This window comes from Enhydra lutris, unplaced genomic scaffold (assembly GCF_002288905.1).
Source record: "Enhydra lutris kenyoni isolate GAN:26980312 unplaced genomic scaffold, ASM228890v2 scaffoldscaffold8, whole genome shotgun sequence".
Taxonomy (NCBI): domain Eukaryota; kingdom Metazoa; phylum Chordata; class Mammalia; order Carnivora; family Mustelidae; genus Enhydra; species Enhydra lutris.
In genome coordinates, this window is record NW_019154092.1 from 18,951,275 (window position 1) to 18,970,158 (window position 18,884).

At 43.0% G+C, this 18,884-nt stretch overlaps 1 protein-coding gene across 1 annotated transcript in view; it reads right to left on the bottom strand.

Moving 5' to 3' along the window:
- LOC111142511 (ankyrin repeat domain 29) overlaps positions 1–18,884 on the bottom strand; it is a 54,530-nt gene that overhangs the window by 16,325 nt on the left and 19,321 nt on the right. Inside the window, exons 3-6 of the mRNA XM_022495745.1 lie at positions 12,696–12,794; positions 8,856–8,954; positions 5,281–5,379; positions 2,110–2,208 (exon numbers count right to left, since the gene is read on the bottom strand). Coding sequence (XP_022351453.1) covers positions 2,110–2,208; positions 5,281–5,379; positions 8,856–8,954; positions 12,696–12,794 — 396 coding nt within the window. The remainder of the gene's footprint in view (positions 1–2,109; positions 2,209–5,280; positions 5,380–8,855; positions 8,955–12,695; positions 12,795–18,884) is intronic.

Genomic DNA, 18,884 nt, shown 5'->3' on the forward strand with positions numbered 1-18,884 from the left:
CCAAAGCTATTTTTATTTTATAAAACACCCCTTTTCCTGAATAACAATTTTTTCAGAACTGGACTCATAATTCCAAACAATTGCACTGGATGCAGTCTTTGAAGGGCATGTCACTTGCACTTTGATCCGAGGGAGGGGTCCTCCAAACAGCTGGACTAGGTCATCTTTGACCAGGTCATGCTCACCATGAGGAATGAAAGCAGGCGTGGGGGTGTGGCCAGCCCTGTACTGTTGGCTCACTCTTTAATTTCTTGGCTTTGGGTTCATCTTATGACTCAACTTAGCTTTGAGTGGTCACCATCCATGTACTATTCGAAATATAATCTTTTTATTAAAAGATTTTATTTATTTATTTGAGAGAGAGAGAGAGAGAGAATAAGAGAGAGAGAGCTGAGAGGGGAGAGGTCAGCAGGAGAAGGAGACTCCCTGCCGAGCAGGGAGCCCAACATGGGACTCAATCCTGGGACTCCAGGATCATGACCTGATCCGAAGGCAGTCGCTTAACCAACTGAGCCACCCAGGTGCCCTGAAATATAATCTCTTATATCAACTTGTTTTTTTATGAATAGTACCTGAGGCATACGGTTAGTACGATTCACTTTACAAATAGATTTGTCAAAGTGCCAAAGACTATTTCAGGAAGATGTACAGATAGAGAAGCCTGGTAATCTTGACAATCTTTCATTTCTAAATTCACGGTGGTACCCTCAATAATGGCCTCCAATCAAACTTCTGCAATCTAAAAATGACCTTTGGCAAAATGAAGCATCTGATTCAGAATCAATCAAGACTTTCAAAATAAGGAGGACCAACAAGAAAATATTAAGCTCCAATCCCCAAACATCAACTCTGGCAGGTATGGAAGTGCAACTTTTTCTAAGAGCCTCCTCTCCCAAGAGTATTCCTGGGGCCATCTAAATCTAAGACTATCTTTAAAACTCTAAAAGTTTAATCTTACGTAGCAGTATTTGGCGTATGTTAAGTGCTTAAGAAATACTGATTGAGTTTTGAATAAAACAGTTATTAAGAAGGGGGGAGCTTGAAGAGATTCTCGGGGTTATCCTGTCCAGCCTCCTAATTTTCAGATGAAGGAAGAGAAGTTGAGAGATGTTGATTCACTTGTTCCAAACCACACAGCTAGTTATTGGCAGAGCTGGATCTAGAATTCAGGATTCCTGACCTCAAACCCACTTTGCCCAAAGGCCCTTTGTCATCTTAGGTTCCTATGCACTTGGACTTCTAAAGACTGAAGAAGCCTGGGTCCAAGAGCTCAGACCAACCTTCCCTATGTGAACATATAGGCATATGTTACATTACATATCATGTCACATTATTATGGGAATCTGCCTGGGTGTCATTTCCTGGGAAGAAATCAGCTTGACTTTTCCCCGAGAAAACTACCCTTAAAGTTATGTTACTTTAATCTGAAATGTTTTGTTAAAAACAAATTAATTAGTGCAGAAACCATTCCTATATAAGAGAAGCTAATTATAATGCCTTAGATTTGGATGGTTCTTTACCATTCATAAAGTGTGACCTATATTACCTGGTAGTTCTGTTCTTTTAGGTATCAACTGATTTGCTAGATGTTAGCTTGGTTTTGGTAAAGTCAGTCTCAATAGTGTTATGATTGGGCGAGATGAAGGTGTAGAACCTACTAATGATTCCCAGTGGGCTGAAGGGCTCATCTTCCATGCCAGGGGTAAGAGATAAGACAGTGTATCAGCAGAGGGACTGGAGAGGGGCAAGGCTACCTGACTCACCTCTATTTACCTATGTCCCAGGCGAGTGCACTCTCATGACCTCAGCGCAGCCATAATTTATTTGAACAAGAGGCGGCCAAGTATGTACTTGACCTCAGACACCAAACACCCAATTTTCAAAAAGAGTAAATGGTGAAGTCAGCCTGGTATCACAGGCTTGCTGGTGAGCCCAAACAAAGGATAGGAGAAACCCTAATCCAAGATTAACTTCATCACCGAGGCAAAAGGGTTGAAGGATGCCCAGAGTTGACCAGTTATCTCAGGAGCTGCTGCAGGACGGCAGGCCCTCCCCGCCCCAGGACGGCAGGCCCTTCCTGCCCCACAGCCCTGCCCACACGGACATTACCTGCCTTGGCTGGTTGACTTTTGCTCCTGAGGACAACAACAGTCGAATCACATCCAAGTAACCACCTTGGGCGGCGAGGAAGAGGGCAGTGGCTCCATCCTGAGAGATGTCAGAATGAAAGGGTTCAAATCATCTTTCATGTTTATTTTAAAAGAAATTCAATTACAAATACGTCTGTTTAATACAACTTTCCACTTCTGTCCCCCACTTTGTTTTCATATTCATGGTTAGTGTTTTATTCTTTGAAGAATAGGTCTACAATATCACAAGAAGTCAGGTGGAAAGGTAGTGTTTCAAATAGACTTAAAAGGATATGTTATAACAAATATAATGACTGTTCACTCCACACAGTCTTGATCATGGAGCTTATCATCCACTCCCTTGGCAGCGGCACCCAGGCTGTCCAAATAGCTAGTCATCATTTTTCTCTCATCCGCACAGACTTCTCATTAGCTGTCACCAGTGTTCTTTGTGGGATCTCAGAGTTATCCCCTTTCGATTAGTTTAACAAATACATATGTTTAATACAGTTTTCCACTTCAATTCTTTGGTCAAGTAAGGGCTCAGTGTTAGTTTAAAGAACAAACACAAAATAAAGTCTATTAATTAAAAAACAATGAACAAGCCCCCCAAACCGCAGGTATGTTTTTATGAATCAGAAATTAAAGTGTCCTTTTAATTAGATCTTTCCTACCCCTTTCTCTTTCTTGCCCCATCTCCATATCACTCCCCCCCAACATGCCAATTTTCTAAGCTTTGAAACAAAAGATGCTTCTAGAAAAACTGCCCTGGTAAACTCCATGAACTTGCTCCCCGACAGCCCAGAAGACACCAACAACACGTATAAAGAATGAAGAAGTCCTGCAGGAAAGCTCAAAGCAAACACTTGCTTCCATTTCTCTTTAGTGTCTATGTCCTCTGGGCATTTCTTTCTTAAAGACCTGTCACTGGTAATGGCAGCGAACACAGCACTCGGCTCAGAGCATGCCTCCTTCCCAGAGGCTCACCTCCTGTAGACAGCATTCACAGAGTGGGCCGAGCTTCATTATTTCTAGACCGCAGTGGAAAACCCGGGCACAATCTAGTGGAAAACACCTCGCTCACCCAGTTAATTACCACCCCTCCCATCAGGAACCTTAACCACAAGTTAAAATACAAAGTGCTTTTCCCTGCCAGTCCAGCCAGGTGGAGGGTGCTAGGTTTCTGGTGGGTGTCAGCTGAGCTGCCAAACTCCTCTTCAGGCAATCATTAAAAAATTACTCAGCCTGTATAGATCTTTAAGCAGAGGTTTGATATGGGGAGGAAATATTCAGCTGCTCCTTACTGTGTGGCCACAGAAAACCCACCGTGCTCTTCGCAGCCGTTAACTCGGATATTCCCTAAAATGCCTATCCAAGCATTGCAGTTTTTACTGCACACGACACATTTCTGTTCCTAGAAGCTTTCAGGAGTCATTGACTGGGGATCCTCCATGTTCTGATTGTTTTTAGTGGAAACATTTGTATTTGGACAATTTGGGTGAGGGTGAATGTCTTAGCATAAAATGGAAGTTTCAGTGCATGAAATTTCTTTTTTTAAAAATATTTTATTTATTTAATTGAGAGAGAGAGAGAGAGAAAGAGCATGAGAGGGGAGAAGGTCAGAGGGAGAAGCAGACTCCCCATGGAGCTGGAAGCCCGATGCAGGACTTGATCCTGGGACTCCAGGATCATGACCTGAGCTGAAGGCAGGCGCCTAACCAACTGAGCCACCCAGGTGACCCGGTGCATGAAGTTTCTTGAGTCACTTCATAACAGAGAATAATTTAGTACAGGAATGGGCTCTCCCCAAACTCTGCATTTCTAAGATTATTTGCCACTCTGGGGTGAGCCTTTTGGATGGAATGTTGTCTAACAAGCACAGATCTGCCAGTCCATTTGGATTGCTGACTATTAATGGTAATGGCATGAAAATCACAACTCATTTTCCTTTTCCAAAGACTTGGGTTCTTCCTGTTGAACTACACACACACACACACACACACACACACACACACACACACACACTCATTCATGCTCTCACATATACTTCATTATATGCAGCGAAAGAATTAGCCAAAGCTGTGGACCCGTGTTCTTAGACTTGGCCGCCCATCAGAACCATCGGCTGCCCAGTTGTGCCCTCAGAGATTCCAGCTCCGTCTGGGATGGGCCTGGAAGCTCTTCCCTCACCCCCAGTTCCCTATGTGGTTCTAATGGCCGCCAGAGCTGAGAATCACTCCCTCAGACCCGTATCAAGGAACTCGGTCACTGAAGTGAGAAAGCTGCGGGTTCAAAGCGTGTTACAGATTTTGAAGTGCAAAAGGGTGGTGCTAGCTGCTATGTGCTTCACAGAGGTCTGTGACATGGCAGTCCATCAGGTAAACTCAGGGGAGGGTATTCAAATGGAGAAGATCCCCCTGACACATCTCACTACATGTCTATGAAGGTGTTGTGTGTGGGGCACGTCTGCTGGCGGGATAGCCTAAAATACAATTCCTATGGAACCAGCAGTAGGAACCCTTCTACTCCTCGTGATGACTCTATCAAGTCACTTTATCTCCTTATATTTTATTTTTGTTATTGTCCAAAGCCAGAATAACAGGAATGACGGCGACGATGGAAAGAGCCTTTGGGCCATGTGCTAATTGTTAATTAGCTGCAACAGACCCACACTGGCAGCAGGAGCCTCTGGAAGGCCAGTGGTGTGCGTGTTCTTCAGTTCTTCACCCCTACCCCATCTCACTTCTCTTCGAATAACTTGATTTTTCCTTTATGTGTGCTCTTCCTCCCAGATAACTCTACGACAGGAGCGTTATTCTGCTTTTCAGCAAGCCCATATGCTGGGCTCGTTATCTTATGGGTAAGTACGTGTCATGTGATTTTTGAAGCTCCTGCCCACATACGTTATATGAGCTCCCGAGTATGTATGAGAGGTTTAAAGGGTAAAACAAAGGTGGGTAAACAAGGTTATGTGCTTCTCCATAGAAAAAGCTCATCTAGCTAATTCCAGCTTTTTCTTGGATTGAAGTGCTACCACTCATTAAAATATTTTTGAAGAGGCATTTCCGGCATCTGAATTTAGACTGCAATGCTGAGGCTGAGGAGGGGGTAGGCAAGCGTCCAGCTAACGTCCCCTTGAAAACGCACTCACGTGGAGTTGGTCGTGGATGTCGGCTCCATGCTTCAGCAGCGTCTCTACCACCCGCTTGTGTCCATACTGGCTGGCAGCCAACAGGGCTGTGCCCCCATCCTGTAAGGTAGTACCATGTTAGAAGGGTGCAGACGTGTCTACCAAGCAGATGCTCCCACAGAGGGAGAGCTTCGGGAAAGACTTTCCTCATAGATGACAACAAACTCACCTTTCCTTTTTCATCTCTTTCTCTTTATAGTCATGACAGGGTTCCTCCTGAAGGCATCACGTCATACATGTGGATGACTTGCTTAGGATACATTATAGTTACTGGACTATGTTATTGTGAGTCACTGCCCATGTCAAATGCAGAATTATCTATTTGCATCTCAATAAAGGAAATGAAGACTGGAAAGCCTGTACCAGTCACTTCTGTCTTGGAATTACCTGAAGTCTCCGGTGTCTTCCGTCTAGAGACCCTCTTGACAACTATTGGCTTCTCCCTGTGTTTTCCCCCAGCAGTGGGCCTCGAAGATTAAGGTGATTTATGGAGTAACCATCTGGGGCCATTGTCTCTAGGGGATAAGGTGCGGGTCCATTAAGAGTGGGTAACTGCACGCACCCCGTGAACCTCTCACCATCCTATTTAGCATTTTCCTTTGAACATGTGCCAGTCTGTCCAGATCTCTTTTAAAATGTGGGCCCTAGAACGAATCGGAGCCCAGAAGAGTAGATGTGGTCTGATGGGGAATGGGACATTCCTTTGTTCCATCTATTCAACTTTTATCTTGACAGCCTGAATTAGAATTAGCTTTCATGTCAACCACATCACACTACTGACTCACTGAGTCTGTGGTCAACTGAAACCCTTGATGGTTTTTCTCAGGTGCTGCAGCCAAGGCATTATCTTTTCCCATCTACATCTGGGGAGCTGTTTGTTTGGCTCTGCGAATTGGTCTGTGGACATCTGTGCTCGTCGTAAATAACGTAAGAACATGTCATCTGGTTCTGAAATACAAACCCTAACTCTAATAGAGGGTGGTTTATAAATCTGGGGCACAGAGTGTTTATGCAGAATGCCTGCTCTCCGACTCCCACCCTCATAGGGTCTGATTCTGGTGAGGCCCAGAAACAGGCTTTCTGACCAGTCATGTGAGGGGACTGTGGTATGAGGGTGGCAGGTGGGTCTCACTTGGAGAAACACTGCTGTAAGAGCTCCCTTGTTCACAGGCTGTGTGTGTGGGGAGTGGGCACTTGAGCTGTGATTTGAAGGGGGGAGAATGGAGGACAGACTGGAGGGCTAAGGCTGCTGGGGGGTGGGCCAATGTGGGTGGGGTGTATGGGCACCAAAAATCGCAATAGCAGCAAGGAACACCAACATGTCCAACTATCGTTCTGTCAGTTTTTCTCTTTGCCTAATGAGGTAAGAGAATAGATAAAATATGGTGATTGTCATAGAAGAGCTGGTACCTTTTATTTTTGTTATTTTATTTATTTTTTAAGTAGACTCTATACCCAGTGTGGAGTCTAATGCGGGGCTTGAACTCATGACACTGAGATCGTAACCTCAGCTGAGATCAAGAATCAGATGCTTAACCCAGGTGCCCCTGTACCTTTATTTATTTATTTTTAAATAGTTTACTTATTTATTTGAGAGAGAGAGACAGCACGCATCCATGAATTGGGGGTGGGCAGGGGGTCAGAGGGAGAGATAGAAGCAGATAGAAGCAGCTCCCTCAGCAGGGAGACTGATGTGGGGCTCGATCCCAGGACCCCAGGATCATGACCTGAGCTGAAGGCAGATGTTTTACTGACTAAGCTACCCAGGTGCCTCTTTATCTCTTATTTTTAAAAACACATTTTGGGGGATAGCTTTAATAATGATGAGAACAACTGTTGAAACAAAGGTAATTTTGATGACAGGATCATATGATAACTGAACGCCTCTTGACATTCTCTTCTTCCTATGGAAAGTTCTTGGACACCTGCAGGTGACCTAATGGAAACATTTGGAATTACGCTCCAGGCCCTGTGTTCCATGGATTTCTGGGACAGCACACACTGCTGCAGGGACAAAGGCTGAAAGCCGGCATTAACTTGTTAACCAAGAAGACTGAAGCAGCCATATGCTGGGGCATGACCATTCTGACTTAGTTCAAAGAGCTGAGATTTACATTTGTAGAACTTTAGTTTCTATGTTTAGTTGTATTACTTTTATAATGACAAATAAAATGATAATTAAGATGAAAATACATACACACATATTTTTTGGATTATTGTATATTATATGCAGCATGTGTGGAGACATGTGTACCATCCAACGGCACGTTCGGAACAGACTGATCTTATCTGAAATTCAGATCTACTTAATAGTTAGCATCTTAACAGGAAAAGAAAAAAAAAAATCCACTGGAAACTCCCCTGACATCCAAATTTCACATACAATGGTTTAAGAAAGCCTGATAGATTGCAAGTCAGGCAAATTTCCAGGAATTTTTTGGTTCTGATTAGGCTGGAAATAAGTTGACAATTCCAAAAATGTTAAAGCAGTTCAAAGTCTCCTACTATAAACCTAAGTTATCATGTACAATCATATCACAAACACAAAATTGATCTTTCCGCAACCTGAGTTTTCTTATCTCTGTGTCGCACATGAAGAATCAATGACTTCTTTAAAGGAAGAACCGCATTTCCTTGCCCAACTATGTAAACTGTAATCATGTGTTACATACTTCAGTGAGGGCATCTCAGAAAGTAAACTGCCTGTCAGATTGCCCTCCTTAGAAATCTCTCAGATTCCACTAAGAGTGGCTTAAATACTTTGATAGAGCACTGGGATTAATCTTGAAGTAAAAAAAAAAAAAAAAAAAAAAAAAAAGCCCATGAAAACAGGGAGTTATAAAGCACCTGCTATTGTATCCATCCTGATAACAAAATTTAGTGTCCCAAAATAGGAAGCTACCAGTGCAAGACAGAACATAAATAATGCCCCATAAAATTAGGAGCCCAGAGGGAAAATGCCATGTTTTGAATTGATTCCTTAGGACTACCTCTCAACCATTATAAGTAACTTTGTGAAATCCACCTTCTTAGGCTTGAAAATCTTATAAAAAGAGTGGGGTGCCTGGGTGGCTCAGTTAGTTGTCTGCCTTTGGCTCAGGTCATGACCTCAGGGTCCTGGGATAGAACCCCATGTCAGGCTCCCTGCTCAGTATGGAGTCTGCTTCTCCCTCTGCCCCTCTTCCTACTTGTGTTCTCTCTCTATGTCTCTAAAATAAATAAAGTCTTTTTTGTTTTTTTAAAGATTTTATTTATTTACTTGACAGACAGAGATTCACAAGTAGGCAGAGAGGCAGGCAGAGAGAGAAAGAGGAGGAAGCAGGCTTCCCGTGGAGCAGAAAGCCCGATGCGGGGCTCGATCCCAGGACCCTGGGATCATGACCCAAGCCGAAGGCAGAGGCTTTAACCCAGGCTTATGAAAAAAAAAAAAAAAAGAAGAAGAAGAAGCACAAATTCATACTATGGATGGAGAGACATGAATACTCAAGATTGCTAAAATTCTTCAACGAGGTATAAAATCAAGAAAGTTCTCTTACTTTGGTCCTAAATTCAGTGGATGCTCCAAACTCAAAGAGAAATCTCACGACGTCATTATGTCCTTGCTGGGCAGCAAAGAACAGGGCAGTTGTACCTGACTAGGAGGGAACAAACAGCTGGTTTTAAGGCATTTAATTACATTGCATTTGTTTGTACATTTGCAAACAAAACAAAACAATATCTTTGTAGGTAAGCCTTCTAACCTAGGAGGGAGCTACATTTGAACTGATTATACTCCTTGTTCAGAGAAGTGAGAATATGAAAGGGGAACTTTATTGTTGGTCTAATGGGATGAATGATGGACCCAAAAGATATGTCCTTGTCCTAATTTCTGGAACTTGTGAATATTACCTTCTGTGGCATATGATGGGATTAAGTTAAGGATTTTGAGAAAAGGCACTTATCCTGGCTTGTCCTGGGGGGCCCTAAGTCCAGTGACAACTGGATAGAGACCCATTTGATATAGAGGAGAGGAAGAGGTAATGTGACCAGAGAGGGGGATGCGGCCACAAGTCAAGCTACCAGAAGCTGGAAGAGGTAGAGAAAGGGTTCTCCCCTGGGGCTTTCAAAAGGAATGCAGCCCTGTGGACACACCTTGAATTTTCTGGCCTCCAGAATTGTAAAAGTGTAAATTTCTGTTCTTTGAAGTCACCTAGTAGGTGGTAATTTGTTAGAGAGGCCACAGGGAACTAACTACCATGCTTGGTGACATGGGCATTCATTCTTACAGGGAAGAGTTCTGGTAGAGCTCTGGCTACAGAGTTAAGTACCCCACAGTAGAAAGCTACCAGCCCAAGAAAGAATCTAAGTAATTCACCCAAACAGACTCAAAATATTCCTCAAAAGAGGACATAGGAACAAGAAATAGCCTGGTTCCAAATGTTAAACCAGATCAGGGATACTTGGAGACACAAGTTTGAGCATCCTCCCTTCCCAGCCATTTCCACAAGCCGATTCAAAGATTGGTAGCCAGATCATTGTGTGATAGGAGCAAATTCATCATACCACTCTGTGGGCAGTATCTATTTTCCATACAAAGATGCTCTTCACTCCAGTACTTTGAGCAGGGATGAAGCTCATACGTTACACCTTCCCAGGCACAGTGAGGAGAGACACCTTCCACAGCTCACCCGGAAGTCTTAAAGTGGTAGGTTCTCATCCAGGTGGGAGAAGCCAGGAGGAGCAGGCCCTAAGGATTACTGATGACCCTGAAGCTTGTTCTTAAGTGTGTGTGTGTGTATGTGTGTGTGTGTATACGTATATGCATGTGTGTGTGTGTATGAGACAGGGACCAATGAGCCCAACCACTGGGGCAGAACACAAGCCAATACCTTCCTAGTCATTACCTTCTATCTCAGGCTATGCCCCCAGCCAGACGCTGCCCTGGGGAGGCACAGGTAATGTGACCATTCCCAGAGCCTTTCTGCCTGCCACACAGGAGTGACTTTCCCCTTGGTTCCCACAGAAACAAGTGGAAGGCTTCCTTTCATTGCTTTCCTACAGTGGAGAACACCGAGTTCCAGAAACCTGAGGATGTAACCAGGTCTGGATGAAGAAACTCGGCTAGCATAGGAAAACCCTCATCTTAACAGACATTAAATTTCAGAAACTACCAGAGACAATTTCTAGAAATTGTTTCTTCTCTAAGAAAAAGGACTTTTCACCAAGATTTTATGATATATTAATTGAAAAACCATATCTATAGCAGTGTGAATCAATTTTGGAACATACAGGTACCATTCATTAATCATTGTGCACACGAATGTGGCCATCTATAGACAGAGGAGCCAGACTTCAGCTGGAATGTGAATAAAGGTCTTAAATGTATGTGCTTTACTACTGTAACCCAGGGCCTCATGACAACAGCACACTCAGTTCCTAACCCTGAAAATTTTAGCTGATATGCTGGTTCTTTAGAGCAATGGTCTCTCTGGATCATTATCTTCCTGTTCTTGCAAGCTCTGTGTATGTAGATAGCCATCCAAAGAAAACAATGACAGGTACCTTTTCAGGAAACAAGTATTTTGATATGGATTAAATGGAAAAAATGGATTAGAATAATCCCAGGTAGAAGCCTGCTACATGAGTACCTTCCACAGCACCGCTAGGTACTCACCTCATGTGTGAGCTTGGGGCCTCTCTTTGGCAGCTCTGTCACCGGAGGCTGGGGTGGCCTCGGGAAATGCAGGGGACCACTGGGCATTCATGTAGCAACATTATTTGAGCCACAAGGTTACTTCAAAATTGGGCACACTTCAGTAAGTCCTTGAGGGCCATTTTTGTTCAACGCACAATAGTTTTCATATCCAAGAATATTAGTGGAGCAATTGGAATGAAACAGATAAATATAAAACCATAAAAACCATACATTGGCTGAAAAGCAAACAAATGTTTCTCTTCTCTCAGCTTTTCACAGTTGTTCTGAAGATATACTTGTGCGTGTTGAACTTGCCCTTCAGGATAAAGTTTTTTGAGGAGCAGATCTGAATCATATTGTTTTTATTAGAGAAAAGTTTGTCTATTCTTTAAAGCTATAATAAACCAAGACTGTGAAGCATAAAGGAAAAACAAAAAGATTAGGGTAATTTCAAACTATAATTCTAAATGGGCCCAAACATTTTCCTCCCAGAAGGAAATTAGCTGCTGACGTGAAAAATGGCTTAAAACAATGCTCCAGTGTTGTGAAAATTGCTCCAAAGAATCTGTCTGTGAGACTGGATTTGCTATGGTCTGTCTGTATGGCTCCTCTTGATAGATCAGGCTTGCTGGCCCAGGCCTATGGAGAGCCAGACTCCAGAGTCTATTCATCAAGTGTCATTCTTCCATGGTCCAGAGCCAAGTTGACACCCAGAAGGGAGAAGGGAAGGACTATAGGTGCCCCACGGAATAGCCAGCCCTCACAGCTCCACTCAGAGGTAGCAGTCCAGGCTGGAAGACGGGGTGTACTGATTGATGAAAGTTTGGTTGATGACTCATCTATTCTGAAACAACTGTAGGGTAGGCCCTAGGATAAGACTGGATCAAGGAACATCAAATGCTCCAGTTCAGTCTGAAGCTTGCCCCAGGATGCCATCTTGGGTCTGAGTTAGTGTGGACTGAGAGGTTGGATTCACTTTAGGGTTGACCTATGGATCTATCTCCAGAAAGGTTAATTTGCAAGGCCCTAGATCAGCTTGGGAATAAATTGATCCCCCTCAGATCTGACTCCTGAAGTATGGTAAAAGGTCCAACCTCCCACTGCTCTTCTACATTGGACCAAGAATGGATCCTCTAGCCAGACTGAACTCCCAAGGTGGCCTTTGAATGAAGTGTGGGAACAGGCTCACATTTGAGTTCAATGTCCACCACATGGCTTTTTGGGGAGAGCTTATTTAACATGTGGCCAGTCAGAGAAGCCCTTTGAAATCATAGTTTCATGAGGATGACTGAGATAGTCTAGCAAGTGAACCTCATTCAGAACAGGTTGGTGACCCAATCTTTTTAAAAATACAAAAAAATCTCCATGAAAATCCTTTAACTTCTACAGCACCTCTTCCCCAGGGAAGAAGGAAGATCTGATTTAAGCTTGGGAGGAAATGTATGAGTGCTTAGGGAATGTGGTTAGAGGTTTGGTCACCTCAGACTATAACACACGCCTGAGAATATTCATTCCACTGATGTACACCCAATGGCCCATCCTAGGGCCTTATTTTAGGCACAGCAAAGTCCGCAATCTGGGCATTAATGCCATGCAGGAAAAAAGCAATGATTAATCTGGTCTTCCTTACCAATTTGCCACTATAAAAATTGCGAGTCTCTGTCACCTGGGTCATTCTTATTCAAGTGTAAACCTGACCTACCTCTCTCTGGAGATTGATGTCTGCTCCTTGCAGAACCAGTTCCCTCACACAGTCTATGTGACCGGCATAGGAGGCGACCATGAGGAGCGTGGTGCCATGCTAGATGGAGGACAGACAGATAGCAGTTACGTATGTCAGAGAGGGTCCTGGAGGAGAGGCTAAAGAGATGTCAGGTCCACTCGAGACACGTCCAAGTGCACAATTTCCCACAGTACTGAGTGTCTCATGAAAAACCTTATAACACAAAGTAGACAGAGAAAAAGCAAAGTGACAAACTGCTGCAGGTGGAATTTTCAATTTAAAAACCCACTTAATAGGGCGCCTGGGTGGCTCAGTTGGTTAAGTGACTGCCTTTGGCTCAGGTCATGATCCCGGAGTTCTGGGATCAAGTCCTGCGTCGGGCTCCCAGCTCTGCGGGGAATCTGCTTCTCCCTCTGATCTCTCCCCTCTCATGTTCTCTCACACTCTCTCTCTCTAATAAATAAATAAAATCTTAAAAAAAAAGAACCCCACTTAATCCCATTACCTTCAGAAATGCAGTCCGAAGGAACCATAATCACTGCATGTGAAGGCAGTAGGGATGTAATTGTCTTATTTTATGATTCATATTAAATGATTTCTGGGCCCAAACACTGTTCTTAATGGGTTAGGTGGTACCTGTTGGTTTTCTGAGTTTAGAAGACTTTTTCTTAGAACTGCTTCAGGTAAAAATGCAAGGTACCTCAATGATATGGGAGACCAGAGTAGTCAGTAGGAGCCTGAGGGGTTCACATCGGCCTCTATCATCAATCAACTGTGTCACCTGGGGGCACATTGCTTTTAATTCCTGGGGTTTAGAGTTTAATTTCCAGTTGTTTTTAAGGGCTTGGAACTGTGAGCTTGACCACTACCTCTGTGTACGCAGCAACCTGCCTTTCTGGGGTGGACAAGAGAAAGATGGTTCTTCATAGGAGGAAGGTACAGGGTGACGAGTGACTTACAAGCCTCATTTTAATTTCATGGGTGGGATTTTGTAGGAAGGCAGTAGAGTTGACTGGTCCCTGACACTATGATCTTGGGCTAGTTATGGAACCTTTCCAAGGTTCACCCTCCTTATCTGCAAAATAGGGAATAATAAAAGCATCTGCTGGATTAAATCAAATGGGTAAATGAGATAATGCAGGCAATGTGTTTAGCATAGTAATGTTAGCTATTAATTCAGTAAGTGTTAGCTATTATAATATTATGATACTTCAGTAAATGTTAGGTCATCATCTGGCTTTTGTTGATTTCTGTGAATCTCAATACTAATTTTGGGAAAGTCTTATGTGCTATGTATGAAAAGTAAAGGTAGAGTAAAAAAATAAAAACTAATGGCTTCATGGAAGTGTTCTATATTTTCTCTGCTTCCAAGAGACCGTATTTAGTATTTGAATGTTAGACATTCGTTAGGCTATACCATCCATTATCAAGTTGAACACCTTCCTCTGTATTTCCCAGGATTAGAATGACATGTGGAAGTTGGTATTACTAACTTCCTCCTGAACATGAACAATTTTTATTTAGATTACAGATAGAAGAATCTGATTTAAAACCAATCTGGAAGATTGCTGGTATGATAGTGAAGTAGGAGGACCCTAAGGTCACATAGATAGATGTGTCTGACAGATGCAGTGGAGTATCGATAGATATACAATGGGAGTTACAATAGATGACACTCTCATCGTTGTAGATAACCTGGAAAACAACCTGAAGACTAGAACCAACTCCATAACTAAAGGTAGAGAAGAGGTCACACTGAAGAGGGTAGCAAGGGCAGAGATGCACGGGGAGGTAAATAGACCACTGCTGTATGCAGGGTGAGGGGGGTTGGGTGGGGAGGGAGCTGTGAAGAAGGGAGGGAGACAGATTATTACACTGGGGAGCCTGCGCCAGAGATGATGAATCCCCATAATATTTGGTTCTGAAAGACAGAGGAGCCAAATTTCATGAGTTCTTATAACCAGCAGGACTGAAAGCCTGGAATTTCATTTTTATCTAGTTTTTAAAGGCTTTTATTTTTAAATTTTATTATTTTTTGAGAGAGAGAGAGAGAGTGCACGTGCACACACGCTGTGTGTGGGGGGGGCAGGGGAGCAGAGGGAGAGGGAGAGAGAGACACCTGGGTGGCTCAGTCAGTAAAGCCTCTCTCTACCTTAGCTCAGGTCATGATCTCAGAGTCCTGGGATCGAGTCCTGTATCGGGTTCCCTGCTCAGCAGGAAGTCTGCTTCTCCCTCTTATGACCCTGAGATCATGACCCAAGCAGAAATCAAGAGTCCAACGGCTAACTGACAGAGGCACCCAGAGGCAACCTAAGATTTTTATTTTTAAGTAATCTCTATTCCCAACGCAGGGCTCAAACTCATAATACAGAGATCAAGAGGTGCATGCTCTACTGACTGACCCAGCCAGGAGTCCTTGGAATTTTAAAAATCGGTGGCTCAGCTGTGGAAGAGGATGGAGGGCAAGAGGAAACTGGGTCCTCACCCTTAAAGAAACAGTACCACAAACAGCCGACAGAGATACAGCACAGAAGCAATGGTTTAAAAAATACCTGGGGTACATGGGAAGGAGATTTGTTTACTAGTCTCAGAAATGGCTGGAGGAGCAGGGATCCTTGGAAGACTTCTCTAGGAGCAAAGGAGCTGGTAGGCACCATTTCCTTCTCCTGCTCCCAAGCAAATTCCCACGACCATCTGCAGGGACCAGTGAAGCATGGATATTCACTACCTAACTGGCTGACATGCACTACCCCCTGTGTGGGTTGTGGATCTGCCCCCTCTGGTGTGCTTTTGCCTGGAACCCACTCAAACCAGACCCACAAACCGGGCAGTGTGCAAGCAGCCCCAGCAAGGGTCAGTGGCACTCCAAAGTGACTCCTGCCCTGGGGAGAGGGAAAGATAACCACACAAGCAATCATACTGGGGCCCCAGCAGTGGGCTGGGTGCAGACAGCTGGTCTGACTGCAGGCCCCACCTGCCAGTGAAAGCATCTCAGGGGACAACGCAGGGAAAGCAGCTTGCAGTTTGGTGCTACTGCATGTCTGGCAAACTGGTCTGACTCAACTCAAGCCTGGCTTGGCCCCAGACTGGCCCACAAACATCACCAGGACCAAACACTGCCCAAAACAGCAAGGAGAGCCACTGGGCTCTCCTGGGCTGAAGGAAAAAGTGGCTCAGCCATAACAGCAGGGGACACACAACACACAACACACATGGGAGACCCCCCTGCAGTGCAAGGTTCTGGGAACAGGGGACATTGCACTGCAAGATGCTACAGGAGCTCTTTTTCACAAGGTCACTAGTTTCAAGAGTGGGAGACATAGCTGACTTTCCAAACACAGAAACAGACACAGAGAGTTAGACAAAATGAGGAGACAGAAGAATATGTCTCAAATGGAAGAACAGGACAAAACCACAGCAACAAATCTAAGTGAAATGGAGATAAGTAACATGGCTGATAGGGAATTTAAAGTAATGGTCCAAAAGATACTCACTGGACTTGAGAATCTCAGGATCCTGAGATCAAGCCCTGTGTCAGGCTCTGCACTAGGCATGGAACCTACTTAAAATTCTCTCTTTCCTTCTCCCTTTGCCCCTTCCACTCATGCTTTCTCTCTTTCTCTCTCTCAAATAAATGAATAAATCTTAAAAAAAAAAATTCAAATAACGAGACCCATCTATCTGCTGCCTAGAAGGCTCATTTCAGACCAAAAGGCACCTGCGGATTGAAAGTGAGGGGATGGAGAAACATTTATCATGCACATGGATGTCAAAAGAAAGCCTGGGGAACAATACTTATATCAGACAAAGTAGACTTTGAAAAAAAGACTATAACAAGAGACAAAGAAGGATACCATATAATAATGAGACAATCCAACAAGAAGATATAATAATTGTAAATACGTATACACCTGGGCAGTGTGCAAGTAGCACATGGGAGCACCCAAATATATAAAAAGGTTAATAACAAACATAAAGGAACTAACAGAGTAATACAATAAGAGTAGGGGACTTTAACACCCCACTTACATCATGGGCAGATTATCAAAACAGAAAATCAACAAGGAAATAGTAGCTTTGAATGACACATTGGACTGGTTGGGTTTAACAGATATATCCTGAATATTCCATTCTAAAACAGCGGAATAGGGCGCCTGGGTGGCTCAGTGGGTTAAAGCCTCTGCCTTCGGCTCAGGTCATGATCTCAGAGTCCTGGGATTGAGCCTCACATCGGGCTCTCTCAGCAGGGAGCCTGCTTCCTCCTCTCTCTGCCTGCCTCTCTGCCTACTTGTAATCTCTGTCAAATAAATAAAATCTTAAAAAAAAAAAACTTTTAAAACAGCAGAATACACATTCTTTTCAAGTGTACACGTAACATTCTCAAGAATAGATCACATATTACACCACAAAACAAATACTGACAAATTCAAAAGATTGTAGTCATATTATGCATCTTTCCTGACCAAAATGCTATGAAACTAGAGATCAACCACAAGAAAAAAAAATCTGGAAAGAGCACAAATACATGAAGTTAATAACATTCTACTAAATAATGGATGGGTCAATGAAGAAATTAAGAAAGAAAAAAAAACAAAGAAAAAAAATGAAAATGAAAACACAAAGGTCCAAAATTTTTGGAATATAGCAAAAGTGTTTCTAAGAAGGAAGTATATGGCAATACAGACCTATCTCAGAAAGCAAGAAAAATCTCAAATAAACAACCTAACCTAACATCTAAAGGAGCTAGAAACAAACAAAACCCAAAACCAAAAGGAAGAAAATAATAAGGATTAGAGCAGAAATAGATGATAAAGTAAATTAAAAAACAATGATCAATGAAATCAGGAGCCAGTTCTTTGAAAAGATCAACAAAATCAAAAAATTTTCAGCCAGACACATCAAAAAGAAAAGAGAGAGGATTAAAATAAAATCAGAAGTGAAAGAGGAGAAATAACAACGAACACCACTGAAATACAAAGCATTAAATTCCTAGAAACATATATCCTACCAAAACTGAATCAGGAAGAAATAGAAAATCTGAATAGACCAGTTACCAGCAATGAAATTAAATCAGTAATCAAAAAACTCCCAACAAACAAAAGTCCAACAGGAATCCATCAAAATCCTTGAGGAGAACACAGGCAGCAACATCTTCAACCTCAGCTGCAGCAAATTCTTCCTAGAAACATTGCCAAAACCAAGGGAAGTAAGGGCAAAAATGAACTAGTGGGACTTCATCAAGATCAAAAGGTTTTGCACAACAAAGGAAACAATCAACAAAACCAAAAGACAACCAACAGAATGGGAGAAGATATTTGCAAATGACATATCAGATAAAGGGCTAGTATCCAAAATCTATAAAGAACTTATCAAACACAACACCTGAAGAACAAATAATCCAATCAAGAAATGGGCAGAAGACATGAACAGACATTTCTGCAAAGAAGACATCCAAATGGCCAACAGACGCATGAAAAAGTGCTCAACATTGGTCGGCATTAGGGAAATACAAATCAAAACCACAATGAGATACCACCTCAACCAGTCAGAATGGCTCAAATTAACAAGTCAGGAAATGACAGATGCTGGTGAGGATGTGGAGAAAGTGGAAGCTTCCTACACTGTTGGTGGGAATGCAAGCTGGTGCAACCACTCTGGAAAACAGCATGGAGTTTCCTCAAAAAGTTGAAAACAGAGCTACCCTACAACCCAGCAATTGCACTGCTGGGTATTTGCCCTAAAGATACAAATGTAGTGATCCAAAGTGGCACATGCACCTGAATGTTTATAGCAGCAACATCCACAATAGCCAAACTATGGAAAGAACCTAGAGTCCATCAACAGATGAATGGATAAAGAAGATGTGGTATAAATATACAATGGAATACTATGAAGCCATCAAAAGAAATGAAATCTTGCCATTTGCAACATCATAGATGGATCTAGAGGGCATTATGCTGAGTGAAATAAGTCAATAAGAGAAAGACAATTATCATATGATCTCCCTGATATGAGGAATTTGAGAGGCAGGCAGGGGATCATGGGGAGTAGGGGGTAAAAATGAAACAAGATGGGATCAGGAGGAAGACAAACCATAAGAGACTCTTAGTCTCATGAAATAAACAGGGTTTCTGGGGTGTAGGGGGGTAGGGAGTGGGTGGCTAGGTT